This window comes from Pogonomyrmex barbatus, unplaced genomic scaffold (genome assembly GCF_055798465.1).
Source record: "Pogonomyrmex barbatus isolate J1 unplaced genomic scaffold, ASM5579846v1 scaffold2, whole genome shotgun sequence".
NCBI classification, from domain to species: domain Eukaryota; kingdom Metazoa; phylum Arthropoda; class Insecta; order Hymenoptera; family Formicidae; genus Pogonomyrmex; species Pogonomyrmex barbatus.
Window position 1 is genome coordinate 9,601,935 of NW_028297116.1, and position 23,526 is coordinate 9,625,460.

General features: G+C 36.0%; 3 protein-coding genes across 4 annotated transcripts in view; 2 read left to right on the forward strand and 1 right to left on the reverse strand.

The window, feature by feature from the left end:
- Window positions 1-190: 190 nt before the first annotated feature.
- On the forward strand, window positions 191-8,757 carry GluProRS (Glutamyl-prolyl-tRNA synthetase). The gene is made up of 13 exons (XM_089077065.1): window positions 191-520; window positions 1,402-1,581; window positions 1,748-2,166; window positions 2,443-2,794; window positions 2,865-3,036; window positions 3,342-3,743; window positions 3,840-4,290; window positions 4,368-4,568; window positions 4,718-6,958; window positions 7,033-7,434; window positions 7,522-7,913; window positions 7,983-8,126; window positions 8,345-8,757. The coding sequence occupies exons 1-13, from the start codon at window positions 478-480 to the stop codon at window positions 8,508-8,510; spliced, it is 5,565 nt and encodes a 1,854-aa protein (XP_088933191.1). The 5' UTR covers window positions 191-477; the 3' UTR covers window positions 8,511-8,757.
- Window positions 8,758-8,903: 146 nt separating this feature from the next.
- Tssk (Testis-specific serine/threonine kinase) lies at window positions 8,904-11,830 on the forward strand. Of its 2 annotated transcripts, XM_011639953.2 has the most exons (4): window positions 8,904-9,609; window positions 9,980-10,153; window positions 10,352-11,017; window positions 11,453-11,830. In XM_011639953.2, exons 1-4 carry the CDS (start codon window positions 9,526-9,528, stop codon window positions 11,609-11,611), a joined length of 1,083 nt encoding a protein of 360 aa, XP_011638255.1. In that variant the 5' UTR covers window positions 8,904-9,525; the 3' UTR covers window positions 11,612-11,830. The 2 variants fall into 2 exon arrangements, with proteins under 2 accessions (XP_011638255.1, XP_088933197.1); XM_089077071.1 differs by having other exon boundaries at window positions 8,904-10,153.
- Window positions 11,831-12,001: 171 nt separating this feature from the next.
- LOC105428004 (unc-112-related protein) overlaps window positions 12,002-23,526 on the reverse strand; it is a 40,800-nt gene continuing 29,275 nt past the window's right edge. The window contains exons 2-8 of the mRNA XM_089077070.1: window positions 18,038-18,271; window positions 16,316-16,578; window positions 15,422-15,841; window positions 14,414-14,842; window positions 13,908-14,120; window positions 13,589-13,825; window positions 12,002-13,214 (exon numbers count right to left, since the gene is read on the reverse strand). Coding sequence (XP_088933196.1) covers window positions 13,014-13,214; window positions 13,589-13,825; window positions 13,908-14,120; window positions 14,414-14,842; window positions 15,422-15,841; window positions 16,316-16,578; window positions 18,038-18,271 — 1,997 coding nt within the window. The 3' untranslated portion in view covers window positions 12,002-13,013. The remainder of the gene's footprint in view (window positions 13,215-13,588; window positions 13,826-13,907; window positions 14,121-14,413; window positions 14,843-15,421; window positions 15,842-16,315; window positions 16,579-18,037; window positions 18,272-23,526) is intronic.

Consider the following 23,526-nt stretch of genomic DNA (forward strand, 5'->3'; position numbering starts at 1 on the left):
CGGATAGAGATTGATCGTCCCTCTTTAACTAACTCCTGCATATATAGCACGGAACAAAATCAACAAAATTGTGGACATAGCACGAATGAGAACCACGCAATCGTGGATGTTACCTACAGGATCATGGACATTGTAGTTCAATGTAGTTCAATGTTCACGTTTTTATTACATAGAGGCGCTTCAAAATAAAGTTACGGCTAAATCGCGGGCATGTCCGCTCTCAGACTTCTCTCCGCTCCATCCATATAATCTTATTTGTCCATGAATTCAACTTCAAAGTAGCACAGAAACTCGTATCCCCTCCTATAGTAAACTCCCCTCTTTCTTGCTCTCCCTCTTTGGCAGAGGAGATCTGATTTCTTCCTGGTATTCCGTACGTTCCATGTTGCCGCGTGAAACGTAACTCCTAACCTTCGTCGGTGCACGTTTTAGCTGGATTAATTTCGCAATAAAAGTTACGATAAAAGTGCAAGGACAATGGCGCATAGAATCGCCGTCGATTCTGTCGATCCTTCATTAGGTAAAATCTCTACGATCATTCCGGTTTGAAGCTCGCCATTTATCATATTTCTAAAAACGTCCAAGTGTAACATAGGGAAGGCAAATAATTGCTAAATCTAATGTCTTAATTTCTTTTTTTTGTTTTTTTAGTTTGTTTTTTTTTTTTAAGTTTTGTTTTTTGTTTCCGTTCGTTCGTTTTCGTTCGTCGATGATTGTTCGTTGTCACTTTAAGCCGTACATTACGACCGATTTATCCCAGTTCCATGTTTTATTAAATGCGATGAATAAAAACATTGTCGATAATAACAATACTTGACGCATTGAATATTTATTAAATGTGATATGAAAAATATACAAATTATTGTGAAAATCAAATTCGTTCAAAAATTTGATTGTGCCTTCCACTTTGTAAGGAATATGGACAGTAATTTTTGCATTATTCAACATAATTCACCATCATCAATTGTTTTGAATGATGCAATACTTATTGTTTTTTTCAAATTTTTAACTATTGAAAATGAATTAGACTTTGTTGTAAAATTAAAATTTATTTATAATATTAATTTGTTACTGTAATTGTACTGTAACTTGTATTGTAATTTATGAATTACTTTAATTGTTGATACTTAAAAATTGTGGAAAAAAATTTAATAAATTTAATAATTTCATAATTAAATGTAAAAATATAATTTTGTATATAATAAAATTTATTTAGAATGAAATGATATAATAATTATTATTTATTTGATTTTTTCTATTAGATAAGTTAATGGATTTATTAGATAAATTAATGGAAATACAAGATATTAAATTTTTTTTTATGGATATTATGCTGGTTATAGGAACACAAACATTATATTCTTACATGTATTATTGATCTTGATTTTAAATTTTATACAGATGTACTGGTGGTGGCTGAGATAATTAAATCTGAAAATGAAAAAAATTTAATAATATCTTGGAACGAAACTAAAGGAAAGTCAAATGTTTGCTTGTACGACAAAGATGATAATCTATTAGCAGAATGTAATAATGCAATTAATCGATATTTAGCAAGAAGTATAAATCCTACATTGTATGGTATGTAATCTTTTATTATAATGTAGAAAAATCTAAGATGTCATTTAATTATTAATAAATATTTAATTATTAATAAATTATTAATAAATCGAATTTTTTTCTGATAAAAGTTAGTTTATTAAATTTAAAATATGCTTTGTTGAATATGTGATTTATATATTATTAGGTAATACTTGTCCCCGTGAAAGAACAGAAATCGACCACTGGATAACTTTCGCTTTGGTTTTGCAAAATAAAGAAAACATCAAAGATCATTTGGACAATCTGAATAACATATTAATAACACGGACATGGCTGGTTGGCAAAAATCTAACATTGGCTGACATTCATGTATTTTCCGTTTTGCAGTCTCGAGATTACATAAAATCTTATGAAAAAGATTATTGTAACATCACTAGATGGTACAATCATGTAGAATCACTTTCCGCCATTCAAAATGCAATGCTCATGATTGCGAAAAACTGTTCTCACGTTTCAAAACCAAAGAATGTGAATTCCGAAGAAGAAAAATCCATTCCTAATCAAACAAAAACAAGGAAACAGGAGGGCAAATTTATTGATCTACCTGGAGCAGAAATGGGCAAAGTAAAATTACACAATAGAATAATTACAGATGATAATTATTTAGTATGGGGGAGACAATTTCAATGACTTTGCTCATTAGAAAAATCATTAATAAAATTATATTATTTATTAATAATTTTAATAAATAATGAGTGATGGCTAAAATATTTTATTGTTACTCGGATGAATTTGACAATATACATTAAGATCAAAATTATTAGAGTTAACAACCCTATACAATTACCAAGTAGATTTGATCTATAAGCTCTTATAAAATTTTCATCTTATTTTCTATAGGTAGTAGTACGATTCCCCCCAGAAGCAAGTGGCTACCTGCACATTGGTCATGCCAAAGCAGCTCTCTTAAATCAGTATTATGCCGAGTCTTTTAAAGGAACACTTGTTATGAGATTTGATGACACAAATCCAGCGAAAGAGACTGTAGAATTTGAAGAAGCTATACTGGAAGATCTAAAATTACTACAAATTAAGCCCGATCGTTTTACGCATACTTCGGATTATTTTGAAGTATTACTAAAGTATTGCAATGAATTAATTATGAATGGAAAAGCATATGTGGATGGTACACCAGCGAATATTATGAAAGAAGAACGTGATCAACGAATAAAGTCTAAATATAGAGATAACTGTAAATAACATTTTGAAAAAAAATGTATATTTTCAATTTCAATCGGTTGCAATTTATTCTACTTTTGCAGCCATTGAAGAAAATCAGAAATTATGGCAAGAAATGATACAAGGTACCGAAGAAGGACAACGGTATTGTGTCAGAGCGAAAATTGATTATCAATCAACGAACGGATGCATGCGTGATCCAACAATTTATCGTTGCAAGCCAGAACCTCATCCACGTACTGGAAATAAATACAAGTATTTATATCTCAACATTTTAATAAAATATATTTTTTATACGTTTTAATTACTAATTTTTAATTTGAAATATTTAAATAATTATAATTAAAAAAAATTTAATATTGCTTTATTAATTTCAATAAACTCATTAATTAATTTGTACATTATTAGTAATATATATAAATTTAATAATCTTAATATTAAAATCTTGCTGTTAATAATCTTGCTGTTTAATATAGACATTAATATGAATTGTGTAAACGATTTGATTGTCTAAAAATCATAACTTTATTACAGAATTTTACTGTTTTTGTTTCTACTAGAGTATATCCTACATATGATTTCGCTTGTCCGATTGTCGATTCTATTGAGAACATCACTCACACTTTGCGCACAACGGAGTATCATGATAGAGACGTTCAATTTTATTGGATTCTCGATGCTCTGGGATTACGTCGTCCATATATATGGGAATATTCACGATTAAACATGACTTACACTGTTCTGTCTAAGCGCAAATTAACTTGGTTCGTAAATGAAGGTTTGGTCGATGGATGGGACGATCCACGCTTTCCGACAGTGCGAGGTATTCTGAGACGAGGAATGACCGTCGAGGGCTTGAAACAATTCATCATCGCACAAGGTAGTTCCAGATCTGTGGTCTTTATGGAGTGGGATAAAATATGGGCTTTTAACAAGAAAGTCATTGATCCTGTTGCAATCAGGTAATTGAAACGCAATTAAGAATTTTATAATAATAGCATGCAGATATTGATTTTTAAACCTGTTATTTGTATCTGTATTTATCTGTTATATTTTAGATATACTGCACTGGATTATGGAATGATACCAGTTAATGTAGTAGATGCCAAAGAAGAATGGTTGACGGTACAAAATCATCCTAAAGATCCGTCCAAAGGTACCAAACGAGTACGAGTGGGCCCTAAGATATTGATAGAAAAGAAAGATGCCGAAAGTTTAACTGAAGGAAAGAATGCAACATTTATCAACTGGGGCAATTTAATGATACAGAAAATAAATAAACATGCCGAGAGTATAATAGATGTGGAGGCACGATTAAATTTGGAGGACAAAAATTACAGAAACACCATTAAAATTACGTGGTTGGCAGAATCATTACCCGAATCTGATGTAAATGCAGAAAAATCAAATCCAATAAAATGTTACGCCGTGTACTTCAATCACATTATGACGGTACCGGTTTTGGGCAAAGACGATGATTTTAAACACTTTGTTGCCAAGGATACAAGAGTAAATAACATTAACTAAAAGCAAGTAAACTGATCATACTGTATATCGCTAACGATACGTTGAAATTTTTATTTTAGAAAGAAATTCAGATGCTGGGTGAAGTGGAGTTAAAACGCGTGAAGAAGGGAGAGATAATTCAGCTTCAGAGAAAGGGATTTTTTATTTGTGATGTTCCATATGCACCAATCAGCCCTTATTCATCAAAAGAACAACCTGTTATATTATTCCATATACCTGATGGACATATGATGCCTGCTGTATCATCGTGCAATCAACAGGTAAAATTAGTACATCTTATTTTCTAATCAATTAATGTTATGAAATGTATAACATAAATTAATTAATAAAATTACGAAAAACAACATGCATATTAATTTGCAATTTATTTATAATCTTTGAAAGCATTAATAAAGGAGAAAATTTTCAGGAAAAACATATAAGCAATACAAAACCGGAAAGAAAAGAGGATTTAAAAGAAACAGTAGAAAAAATATCTGAAGAAATAAAGAAACAAGGAGACAAAATTCGAAATTTAAAAAGCTCAAACGCTGACAAGAGTATCCTTGATCAAGAAGTGAAAATTCTCTTGAACTTGAAAAGCGACTATAAAAATGCGACTGGTCAGGATTGGAAACCAACTGATGCTAATGCTAATAATGCTAGTAATGCAAAGCCAGAAAACAAAAACAATTCAAAAGCAGATGAAATATCCGAAGAGATAAGAAAGCAAGGTGACAAAATACGAAATCTGAAAAGCTCGAAAGCCGAAAAGAATATCATTGATCAAGAAGTGAAAATTCTCTTAAACTTGAAAAGCGACTATAAAAATACAACTGGTCAGGATTGGAAACTAACTGATGTTAATGCTGCTAGTAATGCAAAGCCAGAAAACAAAGACAATTCAAAAGCAGAAAAAATATCCGAAGAGATAAAAAAGCAAGGTGATAAAGTACGAAATCTAAAAAGCTCGAAAGCTGAAAAGAGCATCATTGATCAAGAAGTGAAAATTCTCTTGAACTTGAAAAGCGATTATAAAAATGCGACTGGTCAGGATTGGAAACCAACTGATGCTAATGCTAATAATGCTAGTAATGCAAAGCCAGAAAACAAAGACAATTCCAAAGCAGATGAAATATCCGAAGAGATAAGAAAGCAAGGTGACAAAATACGAAATCTGAAAAGTTCGAAAGTCGAAAAGAATATCATTGATCAAGAAGTGAAAATTCTCTTGAACTTGAAAAGCGATTATAAAAATGCGACTGGTCAGGATTGGAAACCAACTGATGCTAATGCTAATAATGCTAGTAATGCAAAGCCAGAAAACAAAGACAATTCAAAAGCAGATGAAATATCCGAAGAGATAAGAAAGCAAGGTGACAAAATACGAAATCTGAAAAGCTCGAAAGCCGAAAAGAATATCATTGATCAAGAAGTGAAAATTCTCTTGAACTTGAAAAGCGATTATAAAAATGCGACTGGTCAGGATTGGAAACCAACTGATGCTAATGCTAATAATGCTAATAATGCAAAGCCAGAAAACAAAGACAATTCAAAAGCAGATGAAATATCCGAAGAGATAAGAAAGCAAGGTGACAAAATACGAAATTTGAAAAGCTCGAAAGCCGAAAAGAATATCATTGATCAAGAAGTGAAAATTCTCTTAAACTTGAAAAGCGACTATAAAAATACAACTGGTCAGGATTGGAAACCAATTGATGCTAATGCTGCTAGTAATGCAAAGCCAGAAAACAAAGACAATTCAAAAGCAGATGAAATATCCGAAGAAATAACGAAACAAAGAGAAAAAACACGAAACCTAAAAAGCTTGAAAGCCGACAAGAGCATTATTGATCATGAAATGAAGGTTCTTTTAAGTTTGAAAAATGATTATAAAAGTATAACTGGTCAGGATTGGAAACCAATTGATGCTAAAATTAGTAATATAAAACCAGAAAATAAAGACAATTTAAACATAGAGAAAATATGTGAAAAAATAATTGATCAAAACGATACAGTGCGATATTTAAAGATTTTGAGAGCCGAGAAAAGCGTTATTGCCAAAGAAGAGAAAATTCTCTTGAGCTTGAAAAATGATTATAAAAATGCGACTGGTCGGAATTGGAAACTTCCAGACTCAGCACCACCAAAAAAGGAAAAGCAGAATATTCTTAAATCCGGAAAAAAACCTCTAGAGAAAGAAGTGGCGAAAAACACAAATAGTAAAGATGAAGATACAAGTAAAACGGGGACGAGATTAGGTCTGGAAGCGAAAAAGGAGGAGAACTTTTTTGATTGGTACTCGCAAGTCATCACAAAGAGCGGAATGATCGAATATTACGATGTATCGGGATGTTATATCCTTCGCCCGTGGGCTTTCGCGATTTGGAAGATAATAAAGGAGTATATTGACAAGGAGATAACAGCACTCGGTGTTGAAGAATGCTACTTCCCGATTTTTGTTACCCGTGGTGTATTGGAAAAAGAAAAGGCACATATATCGGACTTTGCGCCAGAAGTAGCGTGGGTGACAAAATGTGGCGAGTCCGATCTGGCGGAGCCGATAGCCATACGGCCCACTTCAGAAACTGTTATGTATCCGGCTTATGCTAAATGGTTGAGATCAGACACCGAGTTACCACTTAGGCTCAATCAGTGGAACAACGTTGTGGTAAGTATTATCGTGGATTGAAAAAAGATTTCATGCAATTTAATTCCAGATACTCCAATTATTTTTACTTACAGAGATGGGAATTTAAAGATCCCAAACCTTTCTTACGTACTAGAGAATTTTTGTGGCAAGAGGGTCACACTGCGTTCGCAACGAAGGCGGAAGCGGAGGAGGAAGTATTGATCATCTTAGATATGTATGCCAGAGTTTACGAGGACCTGCTGGCGGTGCCTGTCATTAAAGGTCGCAAAACTGAAAAAGAAAAATTCGCAGGCGGCGATTACACCACCACCGTCGAAGCATTTATTTCGACTAATGGTCGTGCGATACAGGGAGCGACGAGCCATCACTTAGGACAAAACTTCTCAAAGATGTTTAACATCCAAGTAGAAGGTATTGCGGATGGAGATGAAAAGACATTTGTTTATCAGAATTCATGGGGTTTAACTACACGAACAATTGGAGTCATGATAATGGTTAGTACAATCATTATTGTCTTTTATAAATATATGAAAATGTCTATAATTATATATTCTGTAACGAATATGTGGATACATATTTAGGTGCACGGAGATGATCAAGGTTTAGTATTACCCCCAAATGTAGCATCTATACAAGCTGTTGTAATCCCCTGCGGTGTAACTGCAAGTATGCCTGAGTCAAAGAAAAAGGAACTTCAAACCGAATGTGTTTCATTGGTCAATCAGTTGAGTAAAGAGGGTAAATTTAGAGTCAAGGGAGATTTTAGAAATAATCGAACACCTGGATGGAAATACAATCACTGGGAGTTGAAAGGTGTACCAATAAGAATCGAATTGGGTCCTCGAGATATGGAAAGAAATCAAGTAATATTTGTTCGAAGGGATAATTCTGAACGAATAACTGTCAAGAGAAGTGACGTGATTACATCGTTAGCTTCCACGCTAACAGAAGTGCAAGATACATTATTATCAAAGTAAGTATTGTTCCAAAAAATCTTTGAATGATAAAATGACGACATATTTGATGATTTACTTGTTTATAGAGCAAGAACGAAGTTAAATGAGCATATTAAACGGGTAGAAAAGTGGAGCGATTTTTGTCTCGAACTTAATAAAAAAAATTTATTATTGTCGCCTTTCTGTGGTAAACCGGAATGTGAGGATAACATTAAAACGGATAGTGCAAGGTAAAATTTCCTTCTATATCAGTTTCCAGAAGCAATTTTTATCTATTTATCAATTATGAATTATTTTCTGTATGAATAATTTAAAAATCTAAATGTAAATTAGATTTGCTAGAAAAATATTTAAAATTATTTTTTAATATTGATATAATTATAGTATATAAAAAATAATTATTTCTTTTCCATTTTATATAAATGTATGATTCAAACATTTATTACAGAGAGAACATTAGTGATGAACCTGGAGCACTATCAATGGGCGCTAAGAGTCTTTGTATACCATTTGAACAGCCAAAATTAACGAAACCAATCGATGAATTAGAGTGTATTTATCCTACTTGTACGAACAAGCCGAAATTTTATACACTTTTCGGACGTAGCTACTAACCATTGATAAAAATGAAGTTTATTTATATATATATATATATATAAAACATACGCAAGAAGTTTTGAGATAGATTTTTATATGTGAGTAATGTTTATATATCTCATTTAAAATTATATAATTACATTATCTATTATTTTTAATTAATCATAAAAATACGATTTTTGTAACGTATGTATAAAAAATATTGTTCAATAATTATTCCTATATATTTCATAATATATATATATAAATGTGTTTTAATGTTTATATCATTTTCGAAATCTTTGTTCATTTTAATTTAATTTTTATTTATTTTATCATCTCTTTATTTATGGATATAAAATTACATAACAATTCGATTGAAAATGATCGTAGATAACTATATTTACAAAGCAGTTAAAACTTATCTTTTTTATAAAAAAAATGCAATTATCACACAATGAAATAGATAATACTCTTATAGAAAATTAACGGCATATACTTCTATATAAATAAACAGATATAAATTAATATGTATTTTTATAAAAACGAAGAATCAAAGTGAAAAGATGGCTCCAGCAATGAGAAGTGATCTGAAATTCACACAGGTCGATCTTGCGCGTTGATTGTTTCTCACTTCCAAGTATAATGGCTGCACTCGATTGAGACGCGGATCCTTACCTTTCTCCCGTCGCATACCAGGCACAAGCTGGTCCTGGACTTGTCCAAAATTCTAGTGTTCGCAGCCGCCTCAAATGACCGAACGGCTTTGTCGCCGGTAGCGTAGATGTAGCAGCGAGATACCATTTTGTTGTGATACTCGGTGATGCTTCGGATATCGCGAAAATCGCGTCAACGGAAATTACCACCAAGGCCAAAGAATAAATACACGCGTAAATACACGTGTAAAACGAAGAGAGCGAGATAGAGAAATTTCCAGTGAATCCTGTAAGCGTTTTCTACGCGCGTGTCGAGACGAGAAGACGATCGAAAAGTCGACTACCCGTCATCGGGTGGAGAGGGCCAGTGATGAAGGATCGATGAAGGATCATTGGCATGGCCACACGACTCAGCCCCCGAAATTCGGAGGTGAACGCTCTTGAGCAGCGAGGCTATCTCATAGGCAAGAAGATTGGACAGGTTGTTTCCTCTTCATTCTTCATTTACTTGTTTTAACACCTCGCTATTTTTTCTTTTTATCTTTCCTTTTCTTGCTTCATTTCCGCTTCATTTCCGCAGCAGCACTTCCTTTTAATTTATCGGGCTATCACTTAACCTTCCGATTGTTTCCTAATTTATTATTACAGGCTCCACGAAGAATCAAATTAAATAAAAAGTATGAGAGAACGTTTATGCTTGAAATCAGATCTGTCTTTTTTCATTCTTTCGAATTTTTGAGGAGTCGCATCTTGGTGGTCGCTCGATGCATTTGCTGCTTTTATTGATCGATTGTCGAGATGCTGCGACTTCAAATTCTACGTTTTATAATACGCGGGATCATTATTTTCAGGGCTCTTACGCGACTGTCCATCTGGCAGAATATATCGATGGAACGAATTCCAAGAAGATGCGTCTGGCTTGTAAGATCTTTGATAAAGAAAAAGCGCCACACGACTTCTTGGACAAATTCTTTCCTCGCGAACTTGAAATTTTAACAAAGATAGAAAATCCGCATATCATTCAAGTAAGACATCGGAAAAACATTCATCTAATCGTCTTTGATGAGGAGCAATATCGAAAATTCTCATACGTTACGTTTCTCTTTTTCTTTTTTTTTTTTTCAAAATTAACTGATTAATAATTTACTTTCAAACGAGTAAATCGTTCTCGTTATTTAATATATTTTGCTCAATTCTAATCGCAATCAACCGATCGAGCGCAGGTGCACAGCATCTTGCAGCGCGGTCCGCGCGTCTTCATCTTCATGCGCTATGCCGACAACGGCGATCTCCTGGACTTCGTGAAGAGCAACGGCATAGTGCCGGAGCAACAGTCGCGACTCTGGTTTCGTCAAATGGCGTCCGGCTTGCACTATCTGCATAGCAAGAACATTGCCCATCGGGATCTCAAGTGTGAGAACATTCTACTCTCGCGGAAGTTCAATGTGAAATTGGCGGACTTCGGTTTTGCCAGGTTTTGCGTGGACCACGAGGGCAGGCGGGTCCTCAGCCAGACATACTGCGGCTCGGCGGCTTATGCCGCGCCGGAAGTCGTCGCCGGCACCCCGTACAATCCGAAATTGGCGGACGTGTGGTCGCTCGGCATCATCCTTTTCATCATGCTGAACGCGACCATGCCGTTCGACGACGCAAATCTACGTAAACTCCTCAAGAATCAGATGTCGCGCAACTGGGTATTCAGATCTCGCGTTCGCGACACCGTGTCCGCGTTGGCGAAGAATATCGTCCGGCAGATCCTCGAGCCGGACATTACTCTCAGGCTCACTCTTGAAAGGGTGCTGGGCCACGAATGGGTGAGAGCGAAAAAGGATAGAACAGGCTCCCTTACCGGAAGGCTCGTCCACTCAGCGCCGCCGAGTCATACTCCGGTTATTATGATACACAACATTAATCATATTATTCTATTCAAGATCCCTGGTTCTCCAGTCACAGTAGAATAAGGATAGAAATGAAAAATTGTGTGAATTTTTTTCATATTTTATATGAAAATTTTCTTTAGATATATTATTAATTCCATATTATTAATTCCACAAATTGATAAAATACACACATATATATATATATATATATATATATATATATATATATATATATATATATATAAAAGAAACCAGGAACCTTAATTGATAAAAGATATAAAGTTTCTAAAATATTTTATAGGCTTTATTGTATAAAACTCTCAAAATTAGTTACTTTCGCGCAATTATCCTTTTAATTTAAATATAAAATTAAAGCAATGGTAGCAACATTTAATATAAAAATTATTTCTAAGAATTATAACACTTTGTCATCTATACAATTAGGTGGGTGGAGGCGGTAATCTGGGGTCGGGAAATGGAAACGTACCTGTCGTTGCGAGAGCACTACCTACGTTAAGAAATTCAGAAAATCAGAATCAACTGTTGTCGAAGACTGTAACTACTTCGGGGAAAGATCCACAATTATCTATCACTGTGGGATAAGAAGACGCGGAAAATTAATCAGCATATCGACAAGCTATACAATTGAAAATACAAAGAGATATATGCTATACATTTGTTGACTATCAAGTTAACTATAATTTTTTAAGACATTTACACTTGTCTTTACTAATTTTTTTGTATTTCCTATTATACAATCAATGCAAACTTATATGGATATTGATAACATATTGTTGTTTAATAAAGATGTCCATAATATTGTGATTTGAATCGTAAACTGCTTGAAGAGAAATTTTGACTCTTAACAAGAAATTTAAATATTATTAGCGATCAATTTCTATTACAAATTGCTTAATATCAAGCAATTTGCTGTCAATTTTATATATTATATAATAAGATAAAATAGAGATAACATAGAGATCGAAAAATCTGTTGTGTATACATTAATAAGTTTATTGTACAGTTACTGCCTATTAATATACAAAACTATAATCTTTTTTTTGGTTACATACATATAACGGGGGTATCTTCGGTGAATGTAATACATAATGATAAGTGATACATTACTTTTTCTATATCTAATTTACATTAAAATAACAAATAATTTACATGATTCGATCTCTTGCGTTGTAAAGTCGAGCTCGGTTAGTATAGCACCTTGTGACACTGAAGAGGACACTGACACACATTGTGAGAGGGAAGATTATAAGGATTAAGTTTCTCACGCGACATAAACGAACTCGCTGACTGAAATTAATTTTTTCAGATTAATTCTTTTGAGATGGCCATAATGTATAAATCAGTCTAAATCGCGATCAGTTTCGCGATGCATTTAGAATTAAAAAAATTCACGCTTTCAGAATGTTATCTCACATAACGTGGATATGTTTTGTAGATTTTTGCTTGTGCGTGCTTGACATATTTATTTCTATATTGATTCAATGATAAATTTTTCAGAAATAGAAAAAGTTTTATATAAAAGTATAACCTCCATCTTTATAAAATACAGTTTTATGGACGTCTATTTATAAAACCATTGTAAATATAAAAAACGATTTGTTTTTTTGTGGAAAAGAGGCAATGATTCGAACGACATTGATTGATCAACATTGTTAGTACCTTTTAGATAAGGCAAAGATCTTGAAATAGCCTCCTGTCGAATAAAATAAAAATAATTGTAATCGCTAAAATTTTCGCTCGCACGTAAAATGGACACAATATTCTATTTACAGCATATAGCGTTAAAATGTGATAAATAAGACCAGATTTAAGTATTTTTACAAGTCAACCAGTATGCAAAACATCGATCTTTGAATAGGCACGCAACGAGCGTGACATATGATAGATAACGCACAGCTCGTATTGCATCATCGCTTGATGCAATCAAGCTCAGAATATGTTAAAACCCGTTTCGATTTTATATGCTCGTTCTCTCAGTTCTGGATTAAACCCATCCACCAGTTAACTTGTGAAACATTTCCTCGTTCAACGTCTGATTCGCCTCTTTCGAGCGCATCGACAGGAAGATATAGCCTCCTATGAATTCGTGAACAACTTTGCAGTCTGCTGATTGGCATTCGAAAATGATGTTCTCTTCCTCGAATTGTACCATCATGTGCTTTACTTCCCAGTTAACATTCCACGCCTGCAAGATAAACATAAGATTACTTCCATCTTGTATTCAGAGATATATAATATCTTTTTTATCAAGCGTATTTTCTTGGAACTACAGATTAGTTAACTCCAAATAATTTTTCCGTAACGAAAACATTGAAAAAAATTATCACTTTTTCTCGATTTTAAATAATTATTTTCTAGTAAAAAAAAAATCTACTTAAAATGAATTAAGAAATGGAATATCCATTTTTCTCATATTAGAAAATTATTCATTTTTAATCGTTCATAATTCGCAAGAAGCGTGAATATTTTTGTAAAAAAAAAAAAATTATTTCAGGATTGATTAAAGAAATAGCATGTAGGAATACTCGTGAATGAAATATATGTGAAATGATCACATACCTTCATGGTGTTATACCTCCAAGTCTTTAGATGATCGCCACTGTGAAGTTCCATTCGCATTAGCCTATTATTGGCAATACCTAGTAATTCATCCTTGTTCTTGCCGGTAAATCGCACGACAAAGAGCGAGATACCGTATTCCGGCAGGGACTGCCAGGCCTTGATGTAATTCAGCTTCGCTTCGATGAGGGGTAGGTCCTTAACGTTCGCGTGCGCTTCCAAAATCCTCTGGACCAACTGCGTATAAAAAAAAGAATCAATAAAGTCAGTTGATTCGTTCAATGCTGTCTTATTTCGTATGCAAACGAAGGATGGCTACCTTTCCTTTGAACTTCTTCGCGAATCTAGGTGCGACGTAGTCTTCTGGTGTGATGTCTAAAGCATTCGGATTGATGGCCGGTGCGGGCGCGGGCCTCTGTAATTGCAGAAAGGCTGTGATACTGTTTACCTCACTCTCGTATGACGCATCGGCGAGGGTACGGCCCTTGGCCGCTAATCTGCATGCGGCCATCCACTTTGCGTATTGTTGTTCCTGAAATAATAAGGAATAAAATTCTGCTCAAACGAATACTTGGAAATCGAATCAATTCTAAATTTAATTTACTTCGTGGAGCTAGAGTGTTCATAAGAACTTTATTTGTTCATCTTCAAGATACATGCTATTAATACGTTGGCATATAGCCAAAACGTCATAGCATATGGTGGCAAACATTAATATATAATTGAAATTGGTTACGTTTAAATTTGGTGACGTTGGTTAATTCAATAATATTGCTGCACTTGGCGACGACGCCAATCACGTTAACATGAATGTGATCCGCTTACATTATCACATCTGATCCACATCTCGGTCATGCCTTCAGCGCTGGGCACCTCCAATCTTATCCCGTAGCGACCTTGCGACAGATGTACGTCCGGTGTGACCTCGCAGCCGCGCAAATTGATCACGTAGACCGGCGACTCCGAGCCGCCCGCCTCCTCTCTGCTCTTGTACAGCCTGAGCTGGAGATCACGGCACGTGAACCAATAACGCTTGAAGGCCTTCAGCGTGAAGCGCTTCGGCTTGAAGAAACGCAGCTCGTCGCAGAGCTCGGGCACTTGCGTGATATCGCTGGGCCCGTTGCTGATGTTACTACCCTCGAGGGTCACCTGCAGATCCGTCAAGGCCGCATCGATGTCATCCTCGACGGGTGAAGTTGCTCCGTTGCTGTCGTACGTAGGTTGCGGCACGCTCGCCTGAAGATTCACTTGTACCTGCAACGGAGAAACATAAAGTATAGATTTCTTTCGACGTCGACTGTAGATTTCTTTTTTCTTTTCTTTGCTTCTTCCAAGAAGTTCATCGCGAAAAACGATGAGAGCAAATGTGCAAAAGACACAAAACAGATTTTGTGGGTCGAGGCGAGATGATCGCATCTTTTCTTGGTCGTGTTGTCGCGTGACGGCTACGGCGCGGCGGAACACCGGCTGGCGAAGCAATCGGTGTTCAAGGACGCGGCTATTTACATGTATTATGCGTCGCGTGGGGTTCTTCCCTCGGAAAGACATAAATATATATCGAGAATGGGCGAGAGCGAACCGGTAACGGTCTGCCGTGCGGTTGCGAGGAATGAATATCGAAAACCGAAATATAAAAGTGTATTTTAACGTCTCTATTCGTCTTTTACATTTGCATGCTTTTGCAACGAGCAGATTTATAAATAGAACTTACGAAAGACGGAAAATTTTAGATGTACAAATAAAAGAGAGACGTTCAAATTTATTCAGAATCAAAATGATTTTGGCAAGCGTTCATTCTCTCTCTCTCCGGATAACACAATTGTTGAGGAGTACCTGAAGCGCCGCGAACATCAGCATCTCTTCCTCGGTGCAGTCGATTTCTTCCGCAAGCAATTGCCATTTAGCTTGCTCGTAAATCATATTGATGCGCACCGCGTCGGTCTTCGGATTCAGATCGTAGAAGGAGTAGAATTTGAACTTCAGTCTGAGCGTGTCGAACTCGCGGATGCCCTGCTCCATAATCGACAGGGAGGAGTCCAACCAGGCGACGTTCATCCTCGCCCTCTCGATCAGGCTCTTCGGCCTGATCAATTTCACCCGCACCTCTGGCGAAATCGATGTCGGACTTTGCGCCAAGGACTCCGACAGCCCGCCGTTCAATGCCTCGAGACTCATAGTGCTGTTATTGGCGTTGAAGGAGCCGGTGCTGCCGAAGCCAGAAGAATTGTTGTTCCTCTTCCACGTGCCGGTATGCTGAAAATTTGTATGTTTGTATTATTTTATGTTCGCAAAGTACACGTTGGCGCAGCATTGTAAAAATAATTACGATGCGATCGAGAATATCGCTTTTGATTTTAATTAATGATTATTATATTTGATTACTATTTATTTATTATATATACTTCTATCATATACTTTTTATATTATTGCTATTATTAAGATACTCGTACTCGGGATTGATTTCTCGTCATTACTTAAAAAGAAAGATTTCGCTAAAGTATCTAAAAATTTTTGATCGGATATAAAATATCTAAAAATAATTTTGTTGAATTATTAAAATAACTATGCGGGATAATAATGTAAAATTCTAGCGTTCTACACGATTACTTTCATAGTATTCAAATGTTCAGATGCTCTAGCAAAATCGATTTTTTCCGCATATACACAATTGTTTTACAAAATTAATTTCGTCTTAGGAAAGATCTCGTTTGCATAAAGAAAATCTACCGAGACAGGAGAGCTGATCGGTGTGCTGTGATTTCTGTTGTTGGGCGTAACCGGGGCACACATAAACGGACTCGACTGATCTAAGCTTCCCGTGGATCCTCTGGGACTCTGGCTAGCCGGGATGAAGGTATTCGTGTCGGCCGGCCAGTGCCCATTCTTCTGATTTTCAACTTTCTTCTTGGCCGGCAGATCTTTAAGATTGTATTTCAAGTGATTCGGCTCGAGTGGCTTGCAGAACGAGAGCTCCTCTGGATGCCTGATGCCTACGGCGGTGATTAAAGGTTTGCGCGTTAATTAATCTCGCGTCTTAGTCAATTTACTCGAATGAAGAGAGAGATATAGAGATATGTGTAGAGAGAGAGACAGAGAGAGACTCGTGTTTTTTCCTCGCTTCTGCGCGAAAAGTCAAAGGCGAGGTGAAAACAATTATGACATTCATTCCCTCCTATATCCTTGCAAAGGAATGAAGTAATCGACGGACAAAGATTGCGTGCAACGGAGTCTATTTATGAATATAACACATACATAACAGTGATCTCATATCGTCGATGCCCATTTACTAAACTAGAATCGCCGATAAAAGCGCGAAAACCATCAGTAAGCTGGAGATCAACAGCTGCTTGTTGTTCCAGACGACGTTTTGACGACGCGCGATATTCCACGAACGCGGAATTACTTTTAGCTCACTGCAGAACGATAAGCACGTATCACCATCGGTATTTCCTCCTACTCGAAAGTCAGCTTTATCCTCGTGGAATTATCGCGTTAACCCACTTCCTCGATTAAAAAGTGAGCTCAGAGTTCGCTGCGGTGGCGAATCGACAACCGCGACGATTTATGCGACCTTCGCGTGACAAAAGCGAGCTTATCATCTCTATTTTCGTTGCGTATAATATTAATTATCGTTGACACGCTTATTTACTTCGGAATTGCGACGCGCCTGCCACGCGAATGCCACGAAAAAACTGCTACAATTTATTTATTAATAAAATATATAAACATATATATAAATTGTATATATATAATATATAAACATATATAAATTGTAAATTATATCGTAATATTCTAAATTTTTCATATATTATATATATTTTTCTTTAATTAAATCAAATTATTTAAAATTTTTTTTACTATCTTTTGCACTCATCGTGTTTATAAATAATTAACATTATTATTATGTTTCCTCACTTTCGTGATTTCATAATTAATCACACAAAAAATTGGTTGCGATGTTATTTCCTCTTAATCTTCTATTTGCCGATTTGCCACTTTTTTTGCAAAAGTTTCCAAAAGTGATAAAATAAAAAATTTCGTAATTCGAAAAGACTTCTATCTTCTTGCTCAATCGGTCAAAAAAACAAAATGACGTAAAATCATTCAATCATAGAAGCGGCCGGACTACTGTTGCAAAACGGATTACGTAATATTATGTCGAAATATACGCGGCATGTCGCGTTTTCTTCGAAGCGGATTCTTTCTTTAACGTTGTAACTGAGATGCTGTGCAAACCTTTTTGGCCATACGTCTTCGTAATATTTTAATGTTAACCAATTGACATCTGTATTCTCTCTCTCTCTCTCTCTCTCTCTCTCTCTCTCTCTCTCTCTCTCTCTCTCGTTCTCCATCGTTCTGCATCGTTATTAAGGCATGCTGCCCTATTGACTCGCGCCACGCTCATTTTCATCGCGCTCCTTGAATGGTGTCAATGGGTTCGCGACTCACCGAGTTCCTTGCACAAATTGATGACCGCGTTGAACGTCTTGACGGAAAAGTCGACGCGGCAGTCGAGGCACCGCATATCTGGCAATTGCACCCTCAGAGTCTTGTGCATCGGCGTGAAGTGCAGCAGTGCATCCGCCGCCACGCCGTACTGGTCCAGGGTGCTGCGCGTCCTGGTCAGCCAGTGATTCCGCGCCGGCCACCAAAGCGCGTGGTCCGACCAATCCATGGCGATGTCTGCAACAGTAAGAAACGAAAATGGGGAAATTAAAGCGAGGGAAAGACGGATGATCATGTTTCCGTAAAAAAAAAAAAAATATCGTATTAAGTTTTCGTAGACTGACGTAGACCTGTTGTTGAGAAATAAACGGCATAGATGGAAATTCGAATAAAGCGAGTTGGAGTGAACCTGAATTTATGTGTCGTCTGAACACAACATTTATATATTTCCATCCTGAGTAAATATACTTAAGGGCTCGGTAGTCACCGACAAGCCGGACAAAGTCGGATGCGAAGACGAGAAGGGTGTCGAGTAAATCAAGGGGTTTCATCGACAACCGTAGGGAGCGTTCGCGCAGCGGGAACAAGACATCCGTCGGCGGAATGTGGAGTAAACGAACATTTACGCTTCGTCGAAAAGTCAATTTTCACAGCTGTTTGCGCCGCATATTTCCTACGCGCTCCGCTTAACGACCCCGGGGTACGGACGCGAAGGCCGATGCAGGCCCCCGAGGGTACCGCTTAAAATCACCATTAAGTCGTAGGCATGTGGGGGCTGCAGTCGTGACGGATTGCATAATACATACAAGGGAGGCTCTAAAATCGAATGAGAAGAAACAACGCGCGACAATGCAATTATAATCTAATTACAAGTACAAATAATAATACAAAATAAAATAATAAAATAAAAATAATATAACAAAATAATAAAACAAATAATAAAAATAATATAAAATAAAATATAATATAAATTTAATAATGAAGGATATTCCGTAACGAGAAACGAGAGAGATTCAATTGGAATCTGGAAAGGATGTAGATGTGCCATAAATATAAATAATATCCTCACAAATTCACATATATTGCCGGGAATATAAATTTTTCCTGCCGCTAGATCGGATCCCGTGATCGCAGCTGCGATCTATAAATATTTCGCGAATTTTAGAGCACGACCGATCGTTAACGGCTTGTTTTCATTCGGAGAGCCGGCCACCCCGCGAGATTCGCGGATTCGCCCACGCGCGAACAAGACAGAGAACAGATTTATTTCTTGTCTCTTCTGTTTCCATCTGTCTTTTCCCTCGTTCCACATTTAACTGTGACGACGGCGATAACGTATCATTCGATCGAGATTACTTGCCGTGTACACGTGAATCCGCCGTATTTGCGCTGAGGGGTCAGCGTTGAGGTCGAGGGAGGAGAAATCGTAACTGATACGACGAGAGCTATCGATGTTGCAACTCGCATCCGGTTTAGCGAAAACGCGCGATGGGGCCTGACATTTGTCGATGTTCCGCGAGGAAACGACCGGACGTTAAAGTGCAACATGGGACGGCACTCGACTCGTAACATTGAAGCCGTGTGACATTAAGAACGTGACTCGAGAGAACGACTTGTATATGCAAAGTGAGAATCAACCAGATTCCGGATGTTCTTCCAACAAACTCACAATTTTATCCTGTTTTACCCTATTTTCGTTTGTTTAGCCTCAAGAGGATCGATGATGCTAGTAGAAAAACATTTAAGTTCCCGAATTATATTTTATCTTATTATTTTATTAAAATTAATCTTATTAATATTACTCTCGATAAAAAAAACGAGCGCGTTTCGATTTCTATTATCGTTCTGTCAAGAATTTTAAAAGCGAACAAACGCGAATAATTTGCTTCAATCAATCAAGCAATATCGTTCGTTTCGTTTACGAAATAAGCTGCTATGCTCGTTCATTCGTTGTCTCGAGCTTTCGTTTTCTGAATCCGAGTTTGCCGTGATTTATTTAATAATTTTCTTAATGTACGAGCGGAGATTCTCAAGTGGAACAGTACAAGACAAGAATCGTTCGACACAAAAAAGCGATCATTGCATAACAATAACTTGCCGATGTACACACGCTATGTACCGCTAGAAGCGGCACCGTGACACACAAACGATCCACGTTTGTTCCTGGTCGATCGGTCGCAACCCGCATTCCCAGGGCCGGAAATGCGTCATCAAAACGATGCCGGAATAAAAAAAAAACGGTGAAAAAGTTAATGGCGAATCGCGATAACATCGACGAGCATAAGGGCAATCGATTAAGTTAAGCGATGTGCAGAATGGCATGTAATGAGTCACAAAAATACTCGATGTCCCATCAATTGTCGCCTTGAAATGGTCGATTTTATATATTGAAGAAATTGTTCTCGATATGGAATAAAATTAAACATTAATTTCTGTCTTGTAGTACCATTTTTCATGTCTATTAAAGAGAAATCAATTGTTGTTTGAAATCAACGTGTATCTACTTTTATGACTCAATGTTTATGACTCAATTTACTATCGCCTCTCTATTTTAATCGCCGAGAAACAACAAAACTGAGCGAACATGTGATTGATAGACTTGTGGCATCGCGGGTCGATGCGAGCAACAAGTCGTATACGGGATGTCCCGCCACTCTCATCCTTTCACCTAGGGATTCTTCAACTGATTTGGAATCGATTTTTTTTCCTGGCGAGTATAGTCACTTATCTTTCGCGTTTTTTTTTTAGTTCTGAAAGTTAAATATCTTAGTAACGAAAAAAATTGAATTTGATCATTAAAATTAATTAATTAAGTGTTATCAAAACAAATTTTTCTTTGATTTTTATTCATGATATTCAAAAATTAAAATTTATTTTGTTCGTCTTACATATTTACCATTATAAAAAAAATGTAATAAAAAGTCTTATAAATAAAGTTTTATAGATTGTATTATATTTAATTTACTTAAAATAACAAGAAATCAAATGAAAAAAACAAAAATATAATTTTCTTTAGAAAAATAAATATAATACAACATTTTATGAAGTAATTCGCAATAATAAAGCAAACTCTTCAAAATAAATTTTTCAAATGGTCAAAGTCTTAACAATAGAACAATAATACAAGCATAATAACACACATATAAATATATATTTTTTACACATTCAATTAAGCTCAATTTCTTTCTTCATTTATTGTTGCTAATTTTAAAGAATAAGGAGAAAACCAAAAGGCGGAATTTTACGAATTCGTCTGTACGTGCAACTATAGAAAGACATAAAATCAAGACGTCGCCGAATGCGGATTAGATTGTTCGACTTGCGTTCGCGAATTGCTTTCGTGGCACGTCCCGGTAGCAACGACCGCGATATTTGCGCACGACGCCTATTTATACTTCCTCAAGAGTATGAGGGACTCATATGCGACACCATCACCCGATACATGAAATCGGTCTCTGGCACGAAGCAGAACCCGTCTGTTCTCGTTACGTCGTCGAAGAGCCGCGGGGGAGTTCTCCCAAATGAGATTTACGAGCCAAATCTAAGAGCGAAAGGGTTGATCGACTTCCTGATACGAACATTCTATTTTCAGCATCCCTCTGCCTGAATTTGGAGAGCGAGAATTTCATCAAGAGAATTCGACAATTTAGTACTGATCATATTATATCAATCTTTCATCATAGAAATGTAATAATTATTAAATTAAAATAACATATTTAATTTTTTCCAACAAAGTTTCCGATATCTTACGAGCAAATGAAAAGTTGAGTCTAATCGAAATAATGATCGTTGCACCATCAGCCACATTACTTAAAAATCTAATATTATTACATTAATGAAATAAAATTTAAGTATAAATTATTTTCGTATGTAATTAGTACAACAAGCAATATTTACAAGAAATTAAAATTTAATTTTTTAATGACATTGTGCTTAGTTAGATTGAATCAATTGTATTTGTACACGATCCATTGTCGACGATTTGTCGACAAGATCCATAATGATTTCGACACACGGACGGAAAGTCGCAAGTCCCAGTCGAGATTACAAACAGTTAATCGCAAGATAAATAAGCCCACGTGCTTCTGACGACACGGAAAACAAGTTACTGAAGCTATACAAATGAAAATACGAAAATACGTAACGTCCACGGCTCTCTGGTTAACACATGGCTACATGGAAATCTCGAGAAAGACCTCGATCCTCGGTGGCGGCATTACGGAGATTGTGTGGACGAACATCCGCCGTAAACGACGAAAGGCTTACGGGGGCACGTGCGGCCTGTGTAAACTCCGAAGGAGCGTTTACAAACGCTGCTCGACGCAAGAAGGGTGGAGCTTTAATAAGGGAACAAAGCGGGGCACGCACGTGGCGGCGCGAAACATCCCCTCTTTCCCCTTCGACGACCGGGAATGCTAGGCGGAAGTCGGGATATGAAATTATGACGCGATAACGAGGCACTCCGTAATCCGTGTATATTATGCAGAACCGGACCCCCCCCCCCCTTCCCTCCTCCTTACGCGAATTCCAACGCGGAAAGCAAGGAGCTCTCTCGCTGGATACCTCTCACTGGAGTGTCTCACGTGGAGAAATGCGAGTTATTTCAACGCTAGGGAGATACGTGTTATTACGCTTGTCGAGATCGAGGGGGTGAGAAAGAGACAGGATTTATCTCAGGGATAAATCGAGGACGAAACGCTGCAGATGTTTAGAGCAATATAATTTTGTAGAAGAAAAATATGTATCGATTTTCACGCTTCTATTCACCGTAAATAAATGCTTCCACAACTATTTGAAATTGTAAAGTTAAAATTCTTAATTTGTTTTATAGAAAAAGATCAAATTTTGAAAAATTTAAATATCATAAAATAAAATGCTAATTTGTATGCATAACATTTATTATTAATTATCAGCATGTTATGTTATCAGCATGATAACATGTTATATCACATATCAGATTATATTATCAAGGTTTATTATCAAATTAAATCTGGATTGGAGATTTTCTGTTTCTTTCCCTTGATTGATTAAAAGAAAAATTAAAATATATAATTTATATTTGTTATCTAAATTATTTAATAAAGATTTGAATAAATAGATCTTATCGAAACACAAGATATCGATGACCGGTATGGGTAATATTATGATATCTCATCTATCTTATCTTTTTTCAAACATTACAAAAATGTCACGCGCGATTTCTAGATGCGCAGGAGAATTACGTATATAGATAACAATTTGAATAATATTTAGTTAAAAAAAAAATACATATATTAATCGAGAAAGATATTAACGAATAGAATGGGAACTATTAAAATTATTTGAAAATGTTATAAATTAATTCTACTATTTATAACATCAGGCATTCTAGATTTCATCTAACTAAATAATTCCTGTCTCCAATGGTTGCCACAATTTTCTGCGATATATTCTAACAATCGTGCCACCAATTTCGACATATGTCGGACACCATTCTTAACCGTTCGTTCGAA